The sequence below is a fragment of the Podarcis cretensis genome (genome assembly GCF_951804945.1).
Source record: "Podarcis cretensis genome assembly, chromosome: 1".
Classification (NCBI taxonomy): Eukaryota; Metazoa; Chordata; class Lepidosauria; order Squamata; family Lacertidae; genus Podarcis; species Podarcis cretensis.
In genome coordinates, this window is record NC_137170.1 from 9,809,801 (window position 1) to 9,836,011 (window position 26,211).

At 43.9% G+C, this 26,211-nt stretch overlaps 1 protein-coding gene across 1 annotated transcript in view; it reads left to right on the top strand.

Annotated features, from left to right (window-relative positions):
* Positions 1-26,211, top strand: part of SLC38A6 (solute carrier family 38 member 6) — a 63,380-nt gene that overhangs the window by 1,747 nt on the left and 35,422 nt on the right. Inside the window, exons 2-5 of the mRNA XM_079952128.1 lie at positions 1,527-1,657; positions 3,525-3,598; positions 10,696-10,748; positions 11,889-11,928. Of these exons, the coding sequence (XP_079808254.1) occupies positions 1,527-1,657; positions 3,525-3,598; positions 10,696-10,748; positions 11,889-11,928 (298 nt within the window). The remainder of the gene's footprint in view (positions 1-1,526; positions 1,658-3,524; positions 3,599-10,695; positions 10,749-11,888; positions 11,929-26,211) is intronic.

Sequence of the window (26,211 nt, forward strand, 5' to 3'; positions counted from 1 at the left end):
GGGCATGCTACAAATGCTTTTTGCAACCTTTGGAAGTGACCTGTGTCACCAGAAGGCCCCATAGTACATTCTCCCCCCCCCCCCATTATATACAGGTCATGGCATACAGTCCTCTTATAAATGGGATTGTCCAGCACATTCTTTAGAAAAAGCGTTGTAGAACAGGTTTCTCCGCCCTTTTGTTTCATTCCATCCCACTTCTCACAATCTCAGTGTTCCAGAATTTAGCATTATTCCTACAGCTGTAGTGGTGGTTGTGGGAATCCATCTTGACCCACCAAAGATGGTTCTTCCATTCCTAGAGATCTATGGACTGGGTATTAATTCCACAGAGTCTCTGTTGGATAGAAAAGATACTTGCATTGGTGTTGGGGAGAGGAAAGCGAGAATAATGCAACCCTCCCTGTTTCTACTCAAAAGTAAGTCTTGTTGAATTCAGTGGGGCTTACTCTCAGGTAAGTGGGGTTAGGATTGCAGACCAAACCAAAGATCATGTATACCTCTTATGTCTCACAGGTTCTGGATGTCTTTTAAATAGACAAAATTGTAATGTAGTAAATGAACTAAAAGCAACAACAGCCATCCTCTAAGCACCGTAGTATTCCTCCCCAAAAAGCCACTACTGTAAAACTATCAGTGACTCTCTCCATAGACTGTGGGAGTCTATTCAACTAGACTAGAGATCCACTAACTCTACCAGTAATGTTATTAAGTTTGAGTTTTAGTAGGTGGAACAGTGTTGGCTCTGGTACAGTCTTTTGCAGGCATGACCTGGCTTCGTTTTCTGTTTTTATTGCCACTTTTGAGACCAAGGAAAAAAATAAAGTTGGAAAGCTCACATTTTGATTACGTATTTCATAAGTTCTGGCTCTGAGAAGTCCCTAAACTTACAATACTTGGTTAAAAAAGAAATCGAGTTAGAAAACCTAATGAGGCTGAGATTTCCATCCTCCTAGCCATGTCAAATCTAAAAAACCAAACAAATTACGACATTTTTCTTTTTACTGGCTAGATTAACAGTTATTAGAATTTGGTCTTCCCTGATTCATCTCTAGTAACTGTTAGGTTTTAAATAATTTTTTGTATGTTCAAACTCAGACCTTTAACTAACTAACTAACTAACTGCATATACTCTCTTTGGTGCCTGCTAAAAGCCTACCCAGGTGTTTTAAAAGTTGAGGTAATTTTTAAAATCTGTTTTAATACAGTATTTTAACATTTGTATGATTTTAGGCGTGGTTGCAGTTTTTTCTTGATTTTACTGTTTTACCTTTTTGTAAACTTCTTTGAGGTCCGTCCCCCCCCAATCAAGCGGTGTCTAAATTTTATGAAATTTCTAAAATAAAAATATAATAAATATACTACTTGACTGTAATAAAACTTCTGAGTGGATTGTCAGCAGTAGTCCAGAGTCTTGGTCTATGAATTAAAATACTTTCCCACTCCCATTTGCTCTGGGCTTGTGTGATTGCTTTTGCCCACATGAAGAATTCACAGTGTTAACAATCTGGTTCTGTCATTTACAGACATTTTTGAACCAGACATCGTCTGGGGCTTCGTTTGGCTTCTCGGTATTTAATTTAATGAATGCTATCATGGGCAGTGGGATACTTGGATTGGCATATGCCATGGCCAAAACGGGAATCCTTGGATTTAGGTAAGTTTTGTGTGTGTCAATTATATTTTATATTATATCATACTATATTTTTAAGAAGTGTGTAAGATTTTTATATATTTAAACCTCAGTTGTCAAACGTAATCCGTTCCAGAAGCCCGTTCAGCTTCCAAAATGCTCAGCAACCGAGGCACAGCTTCCGATTGGCTGCAAGAGCTTCTTGCAGTCAAGCGGAAGCCGCGTTGGACGTTTGGCTTCCGAAAAATGTTAGAAAACCGGAGCATTTACTTCTGGGTTTTCTACGTTCAGGATCCGAAATGTTCCAAAACGGAGGTGTTCAGGAGCTGAGGTTTGACTGTAATGCTATAAATCAACACTTATAGTTGTAGATTAATTAATATCAATCTTGTACATTAATCCTTATAGTCAGAAATATACTATGTGATACTAAAAAAGTTAAAGTAAGCTTCAAAAATTCCATATAACATGGGGGAGGGGAATGCAGTTGTGCTAAAATCTCAACTTTCCTCAGTGTGCCACCCTTGTCTGCTTGATCTATACATGCGGCAGTATGAAAATTGCAGAATCCTGGGGTGGTAGATTGGACAGTACCACTTCAAATGCCAAGTTTGGGCAACAGCAGTGCTTGGTGGGGTGCTGCAGGTATGGTGGCACCAGGAGCAGACCACCACCATTTGACAAATTGTGCAGTTACCTTTTGTGATGTGTTAATAAATTTGCAAGCCATACCTCACTATTTCTGGCTTGGAAACCCGAACTGGGGTGATTCACATTGAACTACTTCACACATAACATGGCGTGGCAACCAAACTGTAGCTTGGCATCATGTGTGAACACTGCCCAGTGAGTTCATTATGGTTTGCTTGCTGCCAACAAACCTCAGCCTGAGCCCATGGTTTGTTTTTAGCTTACAAACCATGGCTTGATGATGATAGCTCAGCATTGTGTGTGAACCCAGCACCCTTCCTTAAACTTGCTGGCCATCCCACACCGGGTGCTTAAGGTAAAGGTAAAGGGACCCCTGACCATTAGGTCCAGTCGTGACTGACTGTGGGGTTGTGGCGTACAGCTTCCGGGTCATGTGGCCAGCATGACTAAGCTGCTTCTGGCGAACCAGAGCAGCGCACAGAAACACCGTTTACCTTCCCGCCAGAGCGGTACCTATTTATCTACTTGCACTTTGACATGCTTTCGAACTGCTAGGTTGGCAGGAGCAGGGACCCAGCAACAGGAGCTCACCCCGTTGCGGGGATTCGAACCGCCGACCTTCTGATTGGCAAGTCCTAGGCTCTGTGGTTTAACCCACAGTGCCACCCATGTCTTACCAGGCTACAAAGGCATGAGGAAAGGGCAGCTGGAAAACAAGCCAAAGATTGGCGGGGCAAGTTGTGATTTGTTGCATCTTCAGCAATGTGTGGTTTAGCATTGTGTGCAAACCAGGAAATTGCCAGTGCCAGGTTTAAATAGCTGTGTCTTGCGATAGTGGTGGATCATCCAGCCAGAGTGCGATTGCTGTATTCTCTTTCTTAGGAGAGGTGCTGTTGTCATTTGCCATGAACAAACAGGCAAATACCAAATTAAATGGGTGACCCAAAACGTTCTTTAGAACGTTCTAAAGCATAGAGATGGTGAAATGGTTCAACAATTGGCCTTTTCCCCATATAGAAAAAAGTCCAAATTTAATGACACAGAAAATTCAAAAGAAAAGCAGAACATGGAAAATATTGAGTAACCAACCGTGGCGTGAATTAGATTCTGCCGATGTGAACCATAAAATGAGGAAAGAACGATTTCTTCTGCTTGTTTCTGGGAAAACACAATGTATTAAGTATATATATGTTAAATATATATTAAGTGTGGCCTTGATCATTCGTTTCTTCTGTCCTAGTGTGTTGCTGCTGATTGTTGCCATCCTTGCATCTTATTCTGTATTTCTCCTGCTTACTATGTGCATTCATACTGGTAAGTGAAGGCAGCATGCAGTGATTTAATCAGAGAAGCCTTTAGAATGGACAAGTTAGAAATACATTCAGAATTTGCGAAGCGCATTTCAGGGGCTAACAATCGCTGTGGCTGGTGCCGTATGAGAAACCAGTGTGTCATAGTGGTTGAAGAGTTGGGCTAGAACTTGGGAAACCAGGATTCAAATCCCTACTCAGTCATGAAGCTCACTGGCAGACTTTTAGATCTGTCACCATCTCTCAGCTTAACCTACCACACAAGGTTTTGTCAGGGGAAGTCCTGTGACTTGTTATTGCAGTGATTTATCTTGTTATTGCAACATAGAGCCCTTTCCACGTTGTCTGTCCTGCCTGATAGTGAAATCACACAACTGTGTTGCGAAAGGCTTTGGGGGATTTTTTTTTTAATGTATACCCCATTTGTGCAAAGCGCTAGCCAAGTCTGTTGGGCTTCTTTGCTGCTCTCCCCTTGCCCCCATATAAGGGTGCTCTGGAAAGGGGAAGATCAGTAGTGCTGGGCAAGCTGCTTTTAAGCTTGTCTGCCATTATTAAATGTCAGATTTAGAAACCCCTTTGTAAACCCAGGTTTTTCCAGTTTGAAAATTTCTCCTTAAAAGGTAACGCTGTACTCTTAAAAATCAGTGTTTCTCGAACTTGGGTCCCCAGCTGTTGTTGGACTACAACTCCCATCACCCCCTAGCTAGCAGGAACAGTGGTCAGGGATGATGGGAGTTGTAGTCCAACAGCAGCTAGGGACCCAAGTTTATTTATTTATATTAAATTTGTAAACGACCCTGCGTCCAAAGATCTCAGGGCAGTTCACAGCATCAAAATACAAAATACATAATAAAAACAAGAACGAAAAAGGGGTGTGTGTGTACCCATGACCTCCTCCCCCACAAACAAATTTAAAAAGACATAGAATATCAACCAGCTTTTTTCTTTTGGCGGGAGGCAGGGAAAGGAATTTTTTGGGGGGAAAGGCTGCAGTGTGCTGCTTTGAATATTGCACACATCCAATTTGGTTTGAGGATCATGCCATGATTTTAAATTAAGAGTAGTGGGAATGCTAGTTCTGCGTGTTTAATTTAACAAACAGGCTTTCAGCAACTTTAGAAGCAGTAAAAGTTAGTGGTTTGGACAGAGGGGCTTCTTTGTTAACACTGCTTTTGTGCTTCTGTTCCCTCCATCCAAAGTAGAGCCACCTATGGTATTCCAAGTGTTTTAGAACTTCTAAGTAAATCACCTAGCAAATCCGACCCCCCCCCAACCCCACTAATTTTTGTAGTGAAAAGGGGAAGGTAGACACAGCAGTGGAAAATGCCCTGGGGGTGCCTGCAAGCCCCCGGAACTCTGTGTCCTCCGGTACGCGCAACTCTGGAAAAAGCATCTCCCTTCTCTTCCAGTGTGCTCCCTAGCGACATACATCATAATGATCTACAGCCATACCTCAGGTTACAGGCGCTTCAGGTTGTGTTTTTTCAGGTTATGGACTGTCGAAACCCGGAAGCACCGGAACGGGTTACTTCTGGGTTTCGGCGGTCGCGCATGCGCAGAAGCGCTAAATCGCGCTATGCGCAGAAGCGATGAATAGCAACCCGCACGTGTGCTGATGTGGGTTGCGAACGCTGCGGGTTGTGAACGTGCATCTTGCATGGATCACGTTCGCAACCCGAGCGTCCACTGTATGCACACTAAGCTTCTGGCATAACACAGCAAGGAGCATGAGACATTGTAGAGCTAATTTACTATTTATTTACACACTATGTACAGACAAAAGCATAATGGCGTCCGTTCTCTCCAGCTCCGAGAGAACAAACAGGCACAGGTAAAAGTGAAAGTACATCACAAAGTACATACAGCGGAGATAAGACTGTCTTCCATTTCCCACACTCTTCGCAGACAGGCATGTGATTTACACCAATCACAAATGTGGCATCAGAGGAGTGAAATTGCTAACAGGGGATGCAAATCTCTCTTTCCCCAGTCTTGTCATCAATCATATGACAAGTAGATTGATGCAACCTTTTCTCCTCCTCAGCTGATTTGCATGGATCTACTAAGGAGGGGAGCTGTGAGCAGAGGCAGATTTAGGGTATCGTGACATTCCATTACACTGGGCATTGAGCCTAGGGGGCGCCGCAACTATGGTAGTACGTTTCCGAGCACAATTCAAAGTGTTGGTGCTGACCTTTAAAGCCCTAAACGGCCTTGGTCCTGTATACCTGAAGGAGCGTCTTCACCCCCATCATTCAGCCCAGACACCGAGGTCCAGCACCAAGGGCCTTCTGGTGGTTCCCTCATTGCGAGAAGTGAGGTTACAGGGAACCAGACAGAGGGCCTTCTCAGTAGTGACGCCCGCCCTGTGGAACGCCCTCCCAGCAGATGTCAAGGCAATAAACAACTATTTTACTTTTAAAAGACAACTGAAGCTCTGTTTAGGGGAGCTTTTAATGTCTGATGCTGTATTGTTTTTAATATTCTGTTGGAAGCTGCCCAGAGTGGCTGGGGAAACCCAGCCAGATGGGCAGGGTATAAATAATAAATTATTATTATTATGGCATAGTGGATTGAGCAGAGTGATAGGCGGGGTGCACACACCAAATTTTGGCCTTGTACAGGGCACCACTGAGATTTGAAAGACCACAGTCTGCCCCTGCTATGAGCCTGTGTGTATGCCTGCACATGCAAAAGCATGTGTTCAAGAGTGTGGGTGCCACACTTCCTAGTGGCATGTGGCCCCAGAGAGTTAACAACGGGTGCATGTGGCCCCCAGGTCATAAAAGATTCGCCACCTGTGCCTTAAAGCATGATGTGAATGCATGTAGTATTACTTGTTGACTTTCACATTGTTTTGCCTGCATTTGCATCAGGGACATGAGTGAAAAGAGGCTTGAGTCAGTGTCATCTCCATAATTATTTTATTATTCCAACACATAAACCTGCCTCCCAACCTCCTGAATGCAGGATTTCCAGTATAGTGGTACCTTGGTTCTCAAACTTAATCCGTTCTGAAAGTCCGTTCCAAAACCAAAACGTTCCAAAACCAAGGCACGCTTTTCCATAGAAAGTAATGCAAAATGGATTAATCTGTTCCAGACTTTTAAAAACAACTCCGAAAACAGCAATTTAATATGAATTTTACTATCCAATGAGACCATTGATCCATAAAATGGAAGCAATAAACAATGTACTGCAGTCACACAGTCAGTCAGTAGCTGAACTGGGTTCCACACAGTCACAAAAGCAAAACAAAAAAGAGCCACAAAAACGCAAAATAAATAGCAAAAACAGACAGACCTCAGCGTAACACTCAAAATGGAAGTGTAGCACTCAAATCGGAAGCGCAACACTAAAAACGGAGCACATTCGGTTTCCGGAAAAAGTTCGTAAACTGGAACACTTACTTCTGAGTTTGTAGTGTTTGGGTTCCAAGTTGTTTGAGTTCCAAGGTGTTTGAGAAGAAAGGTACCACTCTATACTTGGGCCACAGTCTCTTCTGTCACGCCACTTTCATGTTAATTTCCTGACTCTTCTCTCTGCCTTTTTCTGGTAAGGGGGGTTCATGTTGTGAGAAAACTTTTCTTCTCTCTTTCCTTGTTCCTTTTGTTCGCCATAGCGGTCTCTGGTCAATCTCTGGCCTTCTCTGATTCTTCTCCGAGGCTGCTGCTCCTAGTCTTCCACTTCCTCTTGGCCTGCACTCTTAAATGTTGGACAGAGGTAGGGTCCGATTGTTACTTTTTTATTATTTTGAGGTTATTATTTAAGGATATTATTCCATAAAACTGGCCAAGTCTTTTTTTTTAATGTCAAAAGTTACAATGCAATAAGCAAATGTTAAAATCATGACAAGAACAGCAAGTCGGTATTAAGGCAAGCACAGACTTGTCTGGAAAAAATAATGAATATGGTGGACCCAAAAAAGAGAGAGAAGATGCAAGATGGTTGATTAAATTCTGGCAGAATGAGCAGAGAATACTGTAGCAGAAGACCCTTGAGCAGAAAGTAAGCTTCTTTGGCGCCTAAATCTTTTTGGGAACTCATGGCAAAAAGGATTAGCTAGGACATTGAGCAGTAGTTCATCTCCACCTTTTTTTTTTTTTTTTATAAATATTTATTGAGATTTTTTTAAAATACAAAATGCAAAAATAATAAACAATATAACATGGATCATAACACATTTTTCAGAACTTCTTTGGACTCCCTCGCGTCTCCCACTCCCACTTACATCGTTATAAATTTTTTCCAGCAATTTATCATCTTGTTTATACTCTTAAATTTTATTCAGTTAATTTAATCTATTCTCCACAAATTTATGTTTCCCTCAATCTCACTTATCGTCAAGTTCAATCTAATTCAGTGGTAGGCAATTATTTATGATCTAGCATCCTTCTTAGCATTCAACCAAATTACAATACTTTTGTAGATAAATCTTGAATTTCTTCCAGTCTTCTTCAACCCTCTCTTCTCCCAGGTCTCGGATTCTGCCAGTCATCTCGGCCAGTTGCATATAGTCCATCAGCTGCATCTGCCATTCTTCCAGTGTGGGTAGATCTTGAGTTTTCCAGCTCTTGGCAATGAGTATCCTTGCTGCCGTTGTTGCATACATAAAAAATGTTCGGTCCTTCTTTAACACCTTCTGGCCGACAATGCCCAGAAGGAAGGCCTCTGGTTTCTTAGTAAAGGTATACTTAAATACCTTTTTCAACTCATTATAAATCATTTCCCAGAAGGCCTTCACTCTAGGGCAAGTCCACCAGAGGTGAAAGAATGTTCCTTCATGTTCTTTACATTTCCAACATTTATTATCAGACAAATGGTATATTTTGGCAAGTTTAACTGGGGTCATGTACCATCTATATATCATTTTCATTACATTTTCCTTCAAAGCATTACATGCAGTGAAGTTCAGCCCAGTGGTCCACAACCTTTCCCAGTCCTCAAACATAATATTATGCCCAATATCCTGAGCCCACTTTATCATAACCGATTTAACCATTTCGTCTTGTGTATTCCATTTCAGCAGCAAGTTATACATTCTTGATAAAACCTTAGTTTTTGGCTCTAACAATTCTGTTTCCAACTTCGATTTCTCCACCTGGAACCCTAGCTTTTTGTCATTTTTAAAAACTTCTTTAATCTGAGCGTAATGTAACCAGTCTCGCACTTTATCCTTCATTTTCTCCAAACTCTGCAATTTCCAATTGTCTCCATCTTTTTCTAATATTTCCCAATATTTTGGCCAGTTGGCCTCCATATTGAGTCTTTTTCGGGCCTTAGCTTCCAGAGGTGAAAGCCACCTCGGAGTTTTATTTTCCAATAAGTCTTTGTATTTTGTCCAGACTTTAAAAACTGCTTTCCTGACAATATGGTTCTTAAAGACCTTATTAATCTTAACCTTATCGTACCATAGATATGCATGCCAACCAAAGGCATTATTAAACCCTTCCAAGTCCAATACGTCAGTGTCCTCAAGAAGTAGCCAGTCTTTTAGCCAGCAAAAGGCTGCGGCTTCATAATACAACTTTAGGTCTGGCAGGGCAAAGCCCCCTCTTTCTTTCGCATCAGTTAGTATCTTGAACTTAATTCTGGGCTTTTTGCCCTGCCAGACAAATCTAGATATATCTCTCTGCCACTTCCGGAAACACTCTGTCTTGTCCACAATCTGCAATGTTTGAAACAAAAACAACATCTTTGGCAATACATTCATCTTAACAGCAGCGATTCGGCCTAACAGAGAAAGCTTCAATTTTGTCCAGCTATCCAAATCTCTCTTAATTTCAGACCAACATTTTTCATAATTATCCTTAAATAGACTCAGATTTTTTGCTGTTATGTTTACCCCTAGGTACTTTACTTTTTTAACCACAGTTAGTTCCGTTTCTCTCTGAAACTGTTCCGACTCTACACCTGTCAGATTTTTCCCCAACACCTTAGTTTTCTGTTTATTTAGTTTAAATCCTGCCACCCGACCAAAATCTTGAATCAGTTGTAATACTCTTTTTGTACTAGATTCTGGCTCCTGCAGGGTCAAAACTAGGTCATCTGCAAAAGCTTTAAGTTTATATTGTTTCGCTCCGACCTGAATCCCTTCCACCAACCGGTCCCCCATCTCCACCTTTTTACACCCGCTGTGATTTTTTTTGGGGGGGGGGGGCGGCAGTATTGAGATGTAAAATAAGATGGCACCTTTCATTGGGTCACTTCCGTTGGTACAGGAGTACCCAACCTTTGAGCTATGCAGGAGTCTTGTGACAAAGAGTTTTATGGAATGCAGAATCTCACACACTTTTGCACTAACAGGTTGTGCATGTCCCTCTTGTTTAAGAGAATGTTTGTTTCCATTGTGCAGCAATTTTCTGTATCATGCCAGCTGCATTTTCCCAGTAATCTGCTCCCAAATATGTAATATGCTAGTTTCTGTGATGCAGAAAAATAATGAAATAAAAACCTAGATCGTTACAATGGTACCTTGTGTTAAAAACGCTTCCGGTTGCGGGCCGCGGGAAACCCGGAAGTACCGGAAAGGGTTATTTCCGGGTTTTGTCGCTCGTGCATGCGCAGAAGCGCCAAATCGTGTCACGCGCATGCGCAGACACGGCGCTGCGGGTTACGAACGGTGTGGGTTGTGGATGTGCCTCCATCACGGATTACGTCCGCAACTCGAGGTTCCACTGTATTTTGATTGATTGTATTCAGCAATTCTAATTTCTCTTTTTATAAACACAAAGGGCATGATTCAGTAATTCCAGCAAAGTTCAGCATTAAGACGGATATGTATGTGCTTTATGTTCATATTTAAATCAGTGAGACTTAAAATAGCTTAATTTTGGCTAGATTTAATATTTGGCAATTAACTGTAATTTCACCAGTAATACAGCACCCACAAAACTAGCATTTTTGGGCACACTCCATGACTACCTTAATTAACCCCACAAATCTTTTCCCATCTGCATTTCTAAGTCCTTGTGCTTTTTTGATGGAAGAAGCACATATTAGATTTATAACCATATGATTTGTACTTGATATGCATGCATAAATCATGCATATAATTTTCCAGTAAATATTAATGTGGAATTATTTGTTTCCTTCTAACAGCTGTTACTTCTTATGAAGATCTCGGTCTCTTCGCATTTGGCTCACCTGGAAAGGTAGTTTCCAAACTCTCCTTTATCTCCTTTTGGTTTTGTTATTGCTCATTTTTAAGAGATAAAAGTCCATCATTACTTGAAGGGATGTAGCATGTAGGATATCTAGCTACGGCTGTTGCTCGCTTAGGTAAAAAGGTAAAGGTAAAAGACCCCTGGACAGTTAAGTCCTTTCAAAGGCGACTATGGGGTGCTGCGCTCATCTTGCTTTCAGGCTGAGGGAGCTGGCATTTGTCCACAGACAGCTTTCTGGGTCATGTGGCCAGCATGACTAAACCGCTTCTGGTGCAACAGAACACTGTGACGGAAACCAGCACGCACGGAAACACCATTTACCTTCCCGCCACAGCGGTACCTATTTATCTACTTGCACTGGTATGCTTTTGAACTGCTAGGTTGGCAGGAGCTGAGACAGAGCAACGGGAGCTCACCCCATCACGGGGATTCGAACCACCGACCTTCTGATCAGCAAGCCCGAGAGGCTTAGTGGTTTAGACCACAGCGCCACCCGCTTGGGGACTGTTGTATGATATTTCATGAATCACATGAGAATGTTCTTACATGGTTTCCAAGCATTATGCCCAAGTCAGAACTTACTTCATTGACTCTTTTAAAAAAAAGATTAGCGACAGTAGGGATGGTTAGCTTTTACAGCCTTCTTCTCTACAGTACAGTGGTGCCCCGCAAGACGAACGCCTCGCAAAACGGAAAACCCGCTAGACGAAAGGGTTTTCCGTTTTGGAGGCGCTTTGCAAAACGAATTTCCCTATGGGCTTGCTTCGCAAGACGAAAATGTCTTGCGAGTTCCTGCGGTTTTTTCCCCCTCCCCCCCCCTTTTTCTAAGCCGCTTATCAGCTGATCCGCTAAGCCGATAAGCCGCTAAAAGCCGCTAAGCCGCTAATAGCGCTAATCCGCTAAGCCGTCAATGGGCTTGCTTCGCAAGACGAAAAAACCGCTAGACGAAGAGAATCGTGGAACAGATTCTTTTCGTCTTGCGAGGCACCACTGTACCATATGGACACCCAGCATCTCCCCTTCTAACATTCATTTAATGACTTCTGCTCCTTTTTTGTTCTAGACATAGTTAAATCTGGTAGACAATAACATTTCTACTTTTCCTAACATCATCTACTGTTTTTGTAGGTTCTTGTGGCCAGCACAATCGTTATACAGAATGTCGGAGGTAAGAAATGTTAAGTTACAATAATTATTAACACTGAGGATCTTTCAGAGCTGTCCTGAGAACAATTATATAGTAATTTGATCTAGTTATGGTCAACTGCTTTTTCTCCTTGAATGTCTTGTATCGTCCCATCCTTCCAGTCATGGTCTAGTTATTCTACATATGAAAACTGGGCTTGAAATTGTTTCTATGTCCTTAAATTTGTGGACACCTCTGTTAGAGATCATAGATATATTTACCTGCCTAGGAAAGGCTGTTGTAGCTTTGGGACCAAGCAGCACATACGAGAGTTGCTGAGTGGCGTAATTATACTGTGACTGCATAAATTTGACTCACGCTGCCCAGTGACTGCTCTTTTTATAAACATACTTGAGAACTAGGTCGCTTGCTTTCATAATTCAATTTAGTGTCCTTTGTAGAACAAGCTATGTTTTAAAGTGTAATAAACTCTTGCTATTAACTCCAGGCAGGAGTATGAACACTCTAATCCCAATGACCGAGTATTATTTATTCATACCGGTTTGGAGTGACGTTACGTAGTGAGAAACAAATTTTTTAATTTCCTTTCCTATTTGACTGCACCTCTAAATAAATGTCATTAAACAAGTTGGGTCTAAGCAGTGAAGGGTCGGACCTATTGCAAGAGTGTGCTGGTCAAAGGAAATTTGAGTCTTATTTTCTTCTCCTTCCAACAGTTCATAACCTTGTATGTGTGTCACTTTTAATAAAACTCCCCCGAGAAACCCTAGAGGCCTGAGCTATTGCACACTGGGTGTTATCAAACTACTTATTCTGTCCTCAACAATAACACTGGCTGTCAGAAAGCAAAGACGTATCTGCCAAGAACTCCCATTTCTGATTAATTCAAGAAGCAGCATTTGCACTTGGAAAATATTATTTCAAGCTTTTAAATACCACTAGATGGAAATTTCCGTGTTCCTTCAGCATTCGGTGCTTTTGTTTCGCTTTCTTTCCATAGGAGTACACACATTTCTCTTGCAAAGTGTGGGTATTTCACCTCCCACCACCACCGCAAAATTAACCTGTTCTAAAGCACCGCAAAAGGATAATTCTCTTGCCACAACTATATTTGCATGGTTCCCATGTTACATGGACAGTATTGCTTTCCTTTGTACGTAGCTAATGACATCTGTGGACAGTGCAAACATGCCCATAAGGTACAACATAACTGCATTTTTGCTAAATAGGCCAACCAATCAGAACACTACACAGCCAGATGGAGAGGTGGCTTACTGACTGTGAAAAGGGCCGGTCAACCATCATTCTGCATAAGGAGCTAAGCAGTGGTGGTGGTATTACAGGTTTCTAAAATTGTCAATGTTGTGATTAAATAGATTGGCAAGCAGGGCTATTTTGTGTCAGTACAGTGGTACCTTGGGTTAAGTACTTAATTCATTCTGGAGGTCCGTTCTTAACCTGAAATTGTTCTTAACCTGAAGCGCCACTTTAGCTAATGGGGTCTCCTGCTGCCACCGCGCTGCCAGAGCGCGATTTCTGTTCTCATCCTGAAGCAAAGTTCTTAACCTCAGGTAGTATTTCTGGGTTAGCGGAGTCTGTAACCTGAAGTGTATGTAACCTGAAGCGTATGTAACCCGAGGTACCACTGTATTCACTAGTACAGAGTACTGGCACCTTTTTTGTGCATCCATTTGTGCTGGTACCCATGGCAGTCATATCAAAATATGAGTATCATCACCTATTTTATTAACCCCCCCCCAAGCATTTATCAGCAGCAGGTTCAGAACAATTAAGTTCTATTTCACATGGTGCATAACTGATTTGTAGAACTCACTGCCACAAGATCTAGTGATGACTTCTGGATAAGGTGGCTGGATTAAACAGAACATACAACATTGATCTATCAATGGTTATTGGCTTTTAAATAACATGCTGGGGGCAGAAAATGGGAGAGGGTTTCTGCATTTATAGCTTGCTTAAGGGCAGTGGTATAGCGTGGGGGGTGCAGGGGGGCCAGCCGCACCGGGCGCAACATCTGGGGGGGCACGCTCGCCGCATCCGGAGTCGCCGAAGAGCCTCGGGCTCAGGCTGTAGCAGAGCCCCATGTCTCGCGGAACCGACGAGCTGTGCGCGCGTCCGGGCTGAAGGCGTCCGGCAGGCAGCGGCTCTCAGCGCTCGCCGCGGTCCCCGCACGTCAGGGCCGCGGAGGGTGCGCCAGGCAGCCCCTCCTCACAGCCCCGCCGCTGCTGCTGCTGCTGCTGGTGCAGCTGCTGGGCCATGTTGCATTTTCCTCGCCTCTCTGCCCTCCTCCTCCTCTGGGCAAGCGGCGTCGTTTGGGCGGCAGCGCCAGCTGCAACTCGCCTCAGATCACCTGACACGGACCCGCCGCCGCCGCCGTGGCTACCTTACCGTAAATACCCCAGCCCAGGCAGCAGCAAGAAGAAGCTGGCAGCGGCGGCAGGTTAGGGGTTAGGGGCGCAAATTACTTGCCTTGCCCCGGGTGCTGACAACCCACGCTATGCTGCTGCTTAAGGGAGTTCCTAGAGACATCAGCCTGGCTGTTGTTAGAAGCAGGATGCTGAATTGGGTGAGCTTCCTGACTTGCATCCATCTGTGCACTTGGTGTTTCACTTGTGGAATGGGATATTCCCCCTCTTCTCCTCCCCCTGCATGCCCCCAAAATCTGCCCTGGAAGGTCTCCCAGGCCTCTGAAGCAGATTTTGAAGGTGTTTGGGGCTGTCCGGGGAAGAAAAGGAAGTCGCTTATTGAAACGGCAGCATCCGATAGAGCCCTCTGACCACATTTTGTCTTGTGTTAACTTGGTTTTACATTTTTCTTTCTTTTTTGACTGTAAACACTTGCAATTTTTTTTTTTAAAAAAAAAGGCTGGAAGGAAAAAGAGCAATTTCAGATTTGATATAATTTCCTACTGGACATTTGCATGAAGGAAGTGTAATGGGTACACCTGTGAACCTTTATGGTGAGGGCAACCTTTCAGAAGCCGGCTCTGAGAACCTGCATGTTCCCTGGAAACCAGAAATGCATTGCGTGAGAGCCCTTGTCAGACCCCTCTCGATTCTTTCAAAGCCAGGAAAAATCCCGCAGGCAGAAGTGCTGGGTCCCTTCCCACTTTCCTCTTGTTTTCTCTTACTGGTTATTTACTGCCACTTCCTCGTCAAAAGTTTGGCGATTGTTAAAAGATGGAATGATGAGAAGAGTTAAGCAGATAGCAAACGGAGCTAGAACCAAAATGGGGGCTGAGAAGTTGGGAGCTGCTTTCCTGCGGCAGCCCATGAGCCGTACACTGCAATGTCCTGCATATACAAATATAAATCGATATTTGAGTTACTACAGAGCAGGGATTCTGAAATCCTAATGTGGAGAAATGGTTGTTCCTGTTGTTAAACAATTGGAAGGCAGAAACCACCCAGCGATGTTCCAGTAGATCCTAGTTTACCTTCTGCTCAGTAGCAACTGCAGCAGTCACTACAGAAGGGATTTAGCAGAGTCAATGTTGTTGTTTAGTCGTTTAATCATGTCCGACTCTTCGTGATCCCATGGAGCAGAGCACGCAACATCAAAAAAACTAAGATCATGGCCACTGGTCCCATCACTTCCTGGCAAATAGAAGGGGAAGAAATGGAGGCAGTGAGAGATTTTACTTTCTTGGGCTCCATGATCACTGCAGATGGTGACAGCAGTCACGAAATTAAAAGACTCCTGCTTCTTGGGAGAAAAGCAATAACAAACCTAGACAGCATCTTAAAAAGCAGAGACATCACCTTGCCAACAAAGGTCTGTCTAGTTAAAGTAGTGATGTATGGAAGTGAGAGCTGGACCATAAAGAAAGCTGATCGCCAAAGAATTGATGCTTTTGAATTATGGTGCTGGAGGAGACTCTTGAGAGTCCCATGGACTGCAAGAAGATCAAACGCATCCATTCTTAAGGAAATCAGCCCTGAGTGCTCACTGGAAGGACAGATCCTGAAGCTGAGGCTTCAATACTTTGGCCACCTCATGAGAAGAGAAGACTCCCTGGAAAAGACCCTGATGTTGGGAAAGATGGAGGGCACAAGGAGAAGGGGACGACAGAGGACAACAAGCACTTAATATTGTTCCATATTTACCAGTCCGTTTAAAAGGGAGCATGGGTGTGCAAGGCTACCTGTAGAGTCTTTGGTCTCCAGGCCTTAGACACGATTAAGGATCTGCTGTCCAGCTTTTCCAGATTCCTTCCACGTAGGAAGAAACCAAAGGTGGCTTGGATTGGGAGCTGCATGTGTTTATTTCTCTGAGAACAGGATAAGAAAAGTCCCAGGTACGCTTGAGAACATTTTGTTCCCTCGGTGCTGTTGTCACTCCATCTGGTGGTCATTTGAAGTAGAGCTGCATCTGGAACATTTCTCAGGAAAGAGCTGGAGCCAAGCTCTTGTGATTTTCTCTCTCGAAGGAAGGCAACAAAAAATAACAAACAAGCAAAAATTAGAGAGCAGTGTGAATCCTGACCTTGGGGGAGAGGGGATTATCTTAAAACCCATTGTACTAGGTTCATGCTTAATTTTATTTGCAAGTCTGTAATTAGTCTAATCTGTATTTCCTCTGCAGCAATCTAGAGAGCAGCTTTTCTGCTTTGCAGAACCTTTTCTTTTTATGGTTTTAGCCTTTTAACTCTGAATTCTTTGTGCAGCCGGGGTTTATGTAGCTGTTTGGTGAAGGGGAGTCATTTTATTTCACTTCTGAATCCCTTTCAGTGAGGCATTCTGAAGCAGTTTACAATATAAAAACATATATAAAGCAGGTACGTATCTAAAAACAGCCAAAGCAATTGCATATACGAAAACAAAAATAAAACAAAACCCCAAATGAGAATATGTACAGTGGATGCTCAGGTTGCGAACGTGATCTGTGCAGGATGCACCCTTGCAACCCACAGCATTCGCAAGCCGCATTTGCACATGTGCAGGTTGCGATTCGGCGCTTCTGCACATGCGCAAAGTGCAGTTTAGTGCTTCTGGGCATGTGCGACCGCCGAAACCCGGAAGTAACCTGTTCTGGTACTTCCTAGTTTCGGCAGTCTGCAGCCCGAAAAAATGCAACCTGAAGCGGCTGTAACCCGAGGTATGACTGTATTTAAAAAGCTGTTTAGAAAGGACCCAGACAGCTTATGCAAATTTGTGCCGGCATCTAGGAGTTCAAAATTATGTTTCTGCCATTTCACTTTTTTTCTACCCACCCCTCCTGAAACATCTGCACTAGTGTATGGGTCTGTCCTGGGGAAAGTGGCCAAGTTACATTGACTTGGAAGCAATCAGTCTGCTGTGGAGGATTTGTAGAACAGTTGGCATATTGCAGCGACATGACTCCAGAAGTAAACGTTGCCTCAATAAGCTTTTCTCCTGCATAAGTGTCTCAGATTGGTGGCATGGGAAGGAAGGAGCCTCCCTGCTACAGATAGGGAACTTCTGTCAGATTTGGCCCTGAAAGGGTGATGGAGAGGACAGAAGCCAAGACCTTTTGACGCCTTCACTCAGATCCTTAAAGCAGTGTTTCCCAACCTTTGGTCTCCAGCTCTTTTTGGACTACAATTCCCATCATCCCTGACCTTTGGTCTTGCTAGCTAGGGATGATGGGAGTTGTAGTCCAAAAACAGCTGGAGACCAAAGGTTGGGAAACACTGCCTTAAAGGTCTTTGACTAAACCAGGTCAGATTTCTGATTGTGTACAGGGAGCTATGCTATTGCATACTCCCTCACCTCCTTTTCTTTTGTAAAAAGGAGTGTAGGACAGATTTGTAAATATCCACTTGCCAGATTACCTGTGGTGAGATTTGCCATAATGGCAAGTAGGGAAGCTTTTGTAAATTGGTTACATTTCCTTCCTGCCTGTCCCCTTCCCATTAATGTAATGTAAATTACCATCTGAGGACAAGTAGATTAGCAAATTTTATGGAAGTTTGCAAGATTGCTACAGGATCAAGTGGGGGAACGGAACAAAAAATGTTGTGTGTATCTAAAAGATTTTTTTCCCCCTTTATAAACTTCAGTTATCTGCAAAGGATGACGTGGGGCAATCCCTGCACAGATCACAGACTCCTGAATGCCAAGGAGAAAAGATTTATTTTTGTATTCGTGTGTGCGCAGTGTGTTTCAAAAAGTGCTAATCCAGGGAATTAGAAAGGCAAATACAGGGAAGGAAGCCAGAAATATATAGCTTCTTCTCTCACCACAGTACATACTTTCCAAACATGTTTGAAATAAGCAGACACCTAAAGTGGGAGCAAATTTCCTGCCAAGGGGCATCCATTTCTTGGTAAAGATCTGCCTAAATTAATCTTTTAAGTGACTTCTGTATTTGCTGCAAGTGTAGATTGTTTACAGAGGGATTTGGACTAATTTGAGTGCTCACCCCTTCAGCAGCTTATGTTTGGCCTGAAAGCTAATTACCCTTATTGTTTTAAATTGACGATTTCCAGCTCCGCTTTAATTAGAGGCAGGCTTGCGATCTCCAGTCCTAGTTGAACAATTCAGGCCCATTAAGGTCAATTACGTTTTATTTTTATAATTAAGGCAATAGTCCAGGATTTTTATTTTGAAAAAAAATTAACGGCAGGAAGGCCTTTCCAAAAGAGAAACAATGAATGTGCTTGCGGGTTGTGTCATTCCATCCATATATATTGACTAGCAGGAATGCATAGAGGAAATAATGCGAGAAGGAATGGGCTTAATAAAAAGCAGCACTTCTGAGCTTGTAATCTAACTGGGCTTGGATCAGCCACTTTTATAATTAATTCATAGTGTTTTCCCACTGCAAATTGGTGCCCTGTGGTGTTAAAACCATATCTTCTTTTGCCCATGTCAAGAGTACCTGCATCCTTGTATTGGGCTCCCTTAGATTTCCCTATCGTTCCCAGTAAGATTTCCCGTTTTTCATAACCATATGCACTTGTCAGGGAACTGACATCGGAGCCAGAAGTGGAGGCAGGGCTCCGAAGCGATGCCGGAGAAGGGCCAAGCAGGGAGAGAGGGAACTCATCGGCTGGGGAAGGAAATCAGAGTAACACCAGGGATAAAGGGGGGCGGTTGGGGGAATCGGAGAGGGGTCTCCAGGACTCTTCGCTGAAGACCAGCGGGGAGAGCACAGGTCCTCCTCTGCCCACACCCACCCTGCGCAGAAGACTTCCGCGCAGGGAAAGTAGGCGTAGACTTGGCGTCAAAGAGCTTTTGTGCTGGAAGAAGTTTAAGAAACGCCCACTGACGGATTCTGCTAGCGACTGAACAGCCACGAAGTGAAGGGCTGCCCAGTCAGGAAAGGTTTAACCAGGCTAACTAGCCAGGAGTGGTGGCAAACTTACGCACGAGCAACCCCATACACCCATTACAGGTGCAATCATTAAAGTAATTTGTTACCAAGGATGAAAGTGGTAGCGAAAAGGCATCTAGGTGGCCTAATCATTTTGACCTGCTGATGGCATGAATTGGATCCCCCCCCCCAAATGTGCTGGCTTACAAAAGGCCTCCAAAGCTCTAGACCATGGGTAGCCAAACTAAGGCCCGGGGGCCGGATCCGGCCCAATCGCCTTCTAAATCCGGCCCATGGACGGTCCGGGAATCAGCGTGATTTTACATGAGTAAAATGTGTCCTTTTATTTAAAATGCATCTCTGGGTTATTTGTGGGGCCTGCCTGGTGTTTTTACATGAGTAGAATGTGTCCTTTTATTTAAAATGCATCTCTGGGTTATTTGTGGGGCATAGGAATTCATTCATTTCCCCCCCAAAATATAGTCCGGCCCCCCACAAGGTCTAAGGGACAGTGGACCAGCCCCATGCTGGAAAAGTTTGTTGACCCCTGTTCTAGATATACAGTGAGAGCTACATATGCTTCTTTGCTCCTGTGACCACCTGTCCCACAATCTGAGGCCAGGTAAACTTCAAACAAACCCAGGATCTGCAACAGTTCCCAGAGAGGCTTGGCCCACCTGTGAGGTTGGTGGGGACGGGATGTTAAACACAGCGCCTGGCCAGGAACTGTTGGAAATGATCCACCCAGTTGCAATATTATTGCAAAGCTGCTGGATTATTATCAGTTGTTATTGTTACTGAATTTATATCCCACTGATCCTCCTGAAGGAGCCCAGCAAGCCTCAGTCGCCTGTGCCGTACTTGAGGCTAGTGGATCACACAATTGGTAGATGCCTCTGCCTGTGTGATTTGTGGACTAATAATAATAATAATAATAATTTATTATTTATACCCTGCCCATCTGGCTCGGCTTCCCCAGCCACTCTGTGCGGCTTCCCAAAAAAATATTAAAATACTGTAATACATCAGACATTAAAAGCTTCCCTAAACAGGGCTGCCTTCAGATGTCTTCTAAAAGTCTGGTAGTTGTTGTTCTCTTTGACATCTGGTGGGAGGGCGTTCCACAGGGCGGGCGCCACTACCGAGAAGGCCCTCTGCCTGGTTCCCTGTAACTTGGCTTCTCGCAGCGAGGGAACCGCCAGAAGGTCCTCGGAGCTGGACCTCAGTGTCCCTGTAACTAGGACAAGCAACTAGTATCAGCCTCACTTCCCCATCTGCAAAAAGAATTGAGTAGGATTGACCTACTTCACAGACTTGTTACGAGGGTAACCACAGTGAGGGCAAGGCACTTTGAAAATGAAAAATGCTGAGTAAGTGATGATCAGTAGGGAAAGTAGATTTCAGAAGTCGCCAAATGCACCCTCAGCCCATATGCATTTTTATAAAATGCTCTGTTAGCCTGTTCCATAAAGCCCTGCAATAACAGTGTCATGAACTGAACTGGTTGGGTAAGAACATCTAGCCAGAGGGGATGAGGTTCATTCTTTCCAACCACCGGATATTTCTAAGGGTGTCTTGCCAGCCCTTCAGCAAGGGAAGGCTGATCCCATGAACTCTCTGACAACTCCCTAAGCTCACAAACACACATCCTGCTTTTGTCACCAAACCAATGATTTGCCTCTGGTCTCTTGTCTGTGGACGGAGTGGTTAGGAGAAGTTGGAGCCTCTGGTTGCAAATCTTTAAAAACAAAACCCACCTTGTGTGTGTGGAGTGGCACATTTTCTGTGATTTCTGAGATACACGGAGATATTTCTATCTTTCTTCAGTACATTATTTCTTGCAAATCCTTGTTAATGATTTTGGGATTTGTTTGGGAAGCGATGTCTAAGTTGAATTTCTCTGCTCTTCGTTTCTTCTTCAGACACATGCCTTTAGAATCGTTTCCGATATCTCTCAGGGCAAATCCTGACTGTTTCATACATTACTCAGGGCAAACACTGACTAAAGCAGCCTTCTCCATTCATGTTTTGGACTGAAATTCGATCCAGTCACTGGAATAAGGATACATTCAACAGGGAACTGTGGGGAATTCTGACTCCCTATGATGCACATGCTTTTCCACATTCACACTTAAAAAAAATAAAAAACAAATTCACTTTTTATTTGTCCTGCAGTTTAGCAGAGCAACAGCAGCAAGAAGCTGCCATGTGGTCCCCTTAACACTCATTTTGCTAATTTTTTGTTGTTGTCATCTTCTGTCTCAAGAGACTATGGAAGAGTACACCTTTGGGGGTGAAGCCAAACGAATGGTAGGTTGCAGCGCCTGCTGTGGCTGTAGAGACCGATACAGACGAGACATGTTTTGTTGCAGATGGGGCAGATGAAGGTGTTGGGTTGTGGTGCTGCAGATATCCCATGGGGTTTCTTCTCTGCGCCCCCCCCCCCAGTGGTCATTCCTTCTAGGAAACAGGCTTTTATCCAGAGTAATTCATTCTGTCAGTGCAAGGATTCATGCTGGTGCAATGGAACTCTGCGTGCACCCTGAATCTGTTCTGGGGTTTCCCCCACACCTCCAGAGCATATTTGGGGAGTGTGCAGGGTACGTGCATTAGGAGGAGATTCCGTTGCACAAATGTGAATCCTTGTGCTGACAAAATGAGTTAGGCGGATGCAGCCCAAAGTTTTTTTAGATTTCCAGTTGCGTTTCTTCCATTTCAGTTCTAATTTGTCATTGTTACGGCAGGTAGCAAGCAGCCATAGCTTAGTGCAGGCATAGCCAAACTCGGCTCTACAGATGTTTTGGGACTACAACTCCCATCATCCCTGACCACTGGTCCTGTTAGCTAGGGATGATGGGAGTTGTAGTCCCAAAACATGTGGAGGGCCGAGTTTGCCCATGCCTGGCTTAGTGCTTTTCTACACAGTCTGGCAGTGGCTGTACGATGTGACCCATGAACTAGCTCCCACTAAGAGCCTCTCCAGTAAAGGCAAATGAATATCATTCGTGTGGTTACTTATTGCGGTAGCACAACCTCACAGACCTTTCCTCCTCCTTTCTGGCCAATGTCATGGGATCATTTTTCCGGGTTGCTTCCAGTCTCAGCTAGGATTCCACATACATGGCAGGGTACAGCCACCTGCAATACAGAGTGTGGTTATTTCACAGGTGTTGCACAGGAAGCCCAACCCCATGAACAGCAAACATTTCAGTATTTAGTTTTAGTATTTAGTGTTCTAAATAGCAAATGGGAAGGCAGGCCTTCTAGCCCTGAACCACACTGGGGAACAAGAAGTTAGACAAGTCTATAGGGTACCATGTTGGGCATAGTGATTGGTTGACTCCTGCCCACTTCAGGAATGGTGAATTTATTCAAAATTGCTAGGAGCGAAGCGCAAACAGCCTAGCATTTGAATGCACCAATTGCAGACCTTGGGAGGGAGGAAAGGAACAGGGCGTTGGGCTCTCTGTGGCTTTAGGGCCTTTACTCCCACTAAGACTGGGCTATTGGATGTACGTGTGCCGCATGTGAAGGCTGCTTGAAATTTCCCAAGTTCCATTTGCAAGAATTAACTCACTTACCCAGCTTGCACCACAAGGATGTAGACCAGAAACTGATTCCCCTAACAGCCCTGCAATGTGGGGAAGTAGTCACGTGAGTCTGGCATCTGATAGGGAAATATGGGGCACTTTTTTGTTTGCAGATCCACCAAGAAATGTCAGGGATCTGCAGGGAGTAGGGCAGTTTCACTCGTGAAGCTCAGAGAGACACGAGAACTGGCTGCAGACCAGACCAGGAGGCTACTCTGCCCAGCGCTCTTGTCTCCAGCAGCAACCAAATGCCCCAGCAGTGCCCAGATGCTGGCATCTTTTGTGTAAAATTCCTGTCTAAGAGCCATGCGGAAAGGAAGGGCTGTAAATCAGTTTTAAGCGTCTCTAAGCAGGAGCTAATTTCTGCCGTTAGTACTCCATCATTGATAATTGAGTTATGTGGCTGTGGAAAGGTATACAAGGAAGTTCTCTGACCACAGTTCAGCTGACAACTAGTAATGCAGGTCTAACAATAGATGTAATGTGCCGGTTTTTTAAGCACTGCCATTGTAGCTAACTCTGCAACTGTGCGCATCACAATTTGTGCCTGTAAGGCAGGGGTCAGCAAACGTTTTCAGCAGGGGGCCGGTCCACTGTCCCTCGGACCTTGTGCAGGGCCGGACTCTATTTTGGAGGAAAAAAATTGAACGAATTCCTATGCCCCACAAATAACCCAGAGATGCATTTTAAATAAAAGCACACATTCTACTCATATAAAAACTGATATAAAACACTGATTCCTGGACCGTCCGTGGGTCAGATCTAGAAAGCGATTGGGCTGGATCCAGCCCCTGGGCCCTAGTTTGCCTACCATGCTATAAACAATTCAAGTACAGTGGTGCCCCGCAAGACGAACGCCTCGCAAGACGGAAAACCCGCTAGACGAAAGGGTTTTCCGTTTTGGAGGTGCTTCGCAAAACGAATTTCCCTATGGGCTTGCTTTGCAAGACGAAAATGTCTTGCGAGTTCCTGCGGGTTTTTCCCCCTTCCCCCCCTTTTCCTAAGCCGCTAAGCCGCTTATCAGCTGATCCGCTGATAAGCCGCTTATCAGCTGATCCGCTAAAAGCCGCTAAACCGCTAAAAGCGCTAATCCGCTAAGCTGTCAATGGGCTTGCTTCGCAAGACGAAAAAACCGCTATACGAAGAGCCTCACGGAACGGATTAATTTCGTCTTGCGAGGCACCACTGTACATGCAGACCTTGTGCTTCCGCTTTAATTCAGTGCTTTAAGTGGCTGCACAGTGGCTGATTTTTTATTCTTCCAACAGCTACTACTATTGTTTGGTCGTGGCTTTTATGTGAAAGCCCTCTTCAGTGCTCAGCATTTTGTGGTGGTGGTGGTGGGGGGGGACCAAACCCATAGCTTAACCTTTTAAACTCAGGATAAAGCACACGTCTGAATTGTACTGTTTTCTCACAAGCTGCCAAAAGAGAGATTTCTATCTTACGGAAGCTTCAGGGTAGAAATAGATTCACTGAACTTCGAGTCCATTTTCCTTATGGCCTAGAGGAAAAAAAGGAACAGCTTAAGAGGGGAAGAGAGGGTGCTCATTTCATTTTGGTTTTTGTATAAAAGCACCCGAATGTAGCACAGGGGATCGGGTCTCTCTCTGGAGCATGGTATTCAGAGGAGCAGTGCTGCCATTTAGGAAACAAAAAGAGTCAGTCAAACAACAAAGGATAAAAATGATCAAATGGTTAGCCAGGGGCTAAAATAAATGCATGAGAAAGAGTGACACATTGTATATTAGCAAGAAATCTGAGCTGGAAATTAGTTGAAGGTTGGGTTTTTTGTGTGATTTAACCGATGTGACTTTTAAAAAACAATTGTGAAAGAGATAAATGCCTGATCTCTCAATTCCAGATGTGCAAAACGGGCATGAGAGAAATTTTAAGTTTCGATACAGAAGAAGTTTGAATTTCTTTGCAAGAGATTTTTTAAAAAAAGAAAAAGGGGGAAAAATCTCCTTTATATTCATTGGCACCTAATGGTTACCATCAGAAAGTACAGCATCGTTATTACTGTCCTGACCTTATAACACTCCATCAAATTTCCTTTTAAAAAAGGAATAAAATTGGAGACACCAAATAAAATGTCTCCCCATGCCTTAGTCAACAGGGAAGGCCAGCGTCGATTGGAAAAACCTGAGTATCTCAATACAAAGAAGTGAATGTTTCCTTATTTAGTGACCTCACAACTGTTTTTAATTTAACCTTGCTGTAGGTACATGCCACTCTGGATTAATGCAATTCACTTTTCTTTATGGAGGCCACATTCCTCCACTTGAAAAATTGTAATTTTAACTGTTTCAGGGCTGCAGCATTCTGCAGTTAACTTTCTACTCCTTTTTTGTGATTGATACGGATAACAAACTTACAGAAATGTGTTGCATTTTTATGTTTTCTTGTGGGGGGAAATCCACTTAAGTGAATTAGTTGGCAATACCTTTCTGGTTATTTAAAAGAATGTAGGTGGGGGTTTTTTCCAGAGCAAGGTGCAGAACAGAATTCAATAATAAATGGTGCGGGATACAAATCGAATCGTTTTGATGTGTGCAATTAATCGCCCTATACCTGGAGGTCTCAGAGCGGTTCACAGAAAAGATCAACATAAAAACCACAAGATATATAATCAAAATAAAAACAACCCAATAACACCCCCCCAAAAGCCACATTTTAAAAGGTTATAGGATTTCAATCAGATCAACCAAAGGCCTGGTTAAAAAGGGATGCTTTTGCCTGGTGCCTAAAGGTGTATAATGAAGGCGCCAGGCGAACTTCCCTGGGAAGAGCATTCCACAGATGGGGAGCCACTGCAGAGAAGGCCCTGTTCTCACGTTGCCGCCCTCTGGACCTCTCGAGGAGGAGGCACACAAAGAAGGCCTCAGAAGATGATTTCAGGGTCTGGGTAGGTTCATATGGGAAGAGGCGGTCCTTGAGGTATTGTGGTCCTAAGTAGTTTAAGGCTTTATAGGTCAAGACTGGCACTTTGAATTGGGCCATGAAACTAATTGGTAGCCATTCCAGTCGGACCAGGATCGGTGCAATACGCTCAAACCGTCTTGCTCCAGTGAGCAATCTGGTCACTAGTAAATTTATTATGAGGACAGGTAGGGCAGAGAGAAGACCTCTTTTGCAGCGTCCTCATCCTCCCCACCGAACCCCGTGGTCGAGACTGTTTCACCCAACGCTGGGGTCTCCTTTTGCCTCTGCCTCAGCAGTGTCTCATCGCCAGTTCCCACCCCACCCCCTTCCATAAGAGTACAGAGCACCATGACACTTACATGGGAGAAAGTAATGAAGGAAAAGGAAGAGGTTAGCCTGCTCTCTTTTTCAGGTATCACTGACTCTCCAAGTTGTACACTGGGATAACGTGGAATGAAATCGCCCCAGTTTTTTTCCTTTGTGTAAAGGT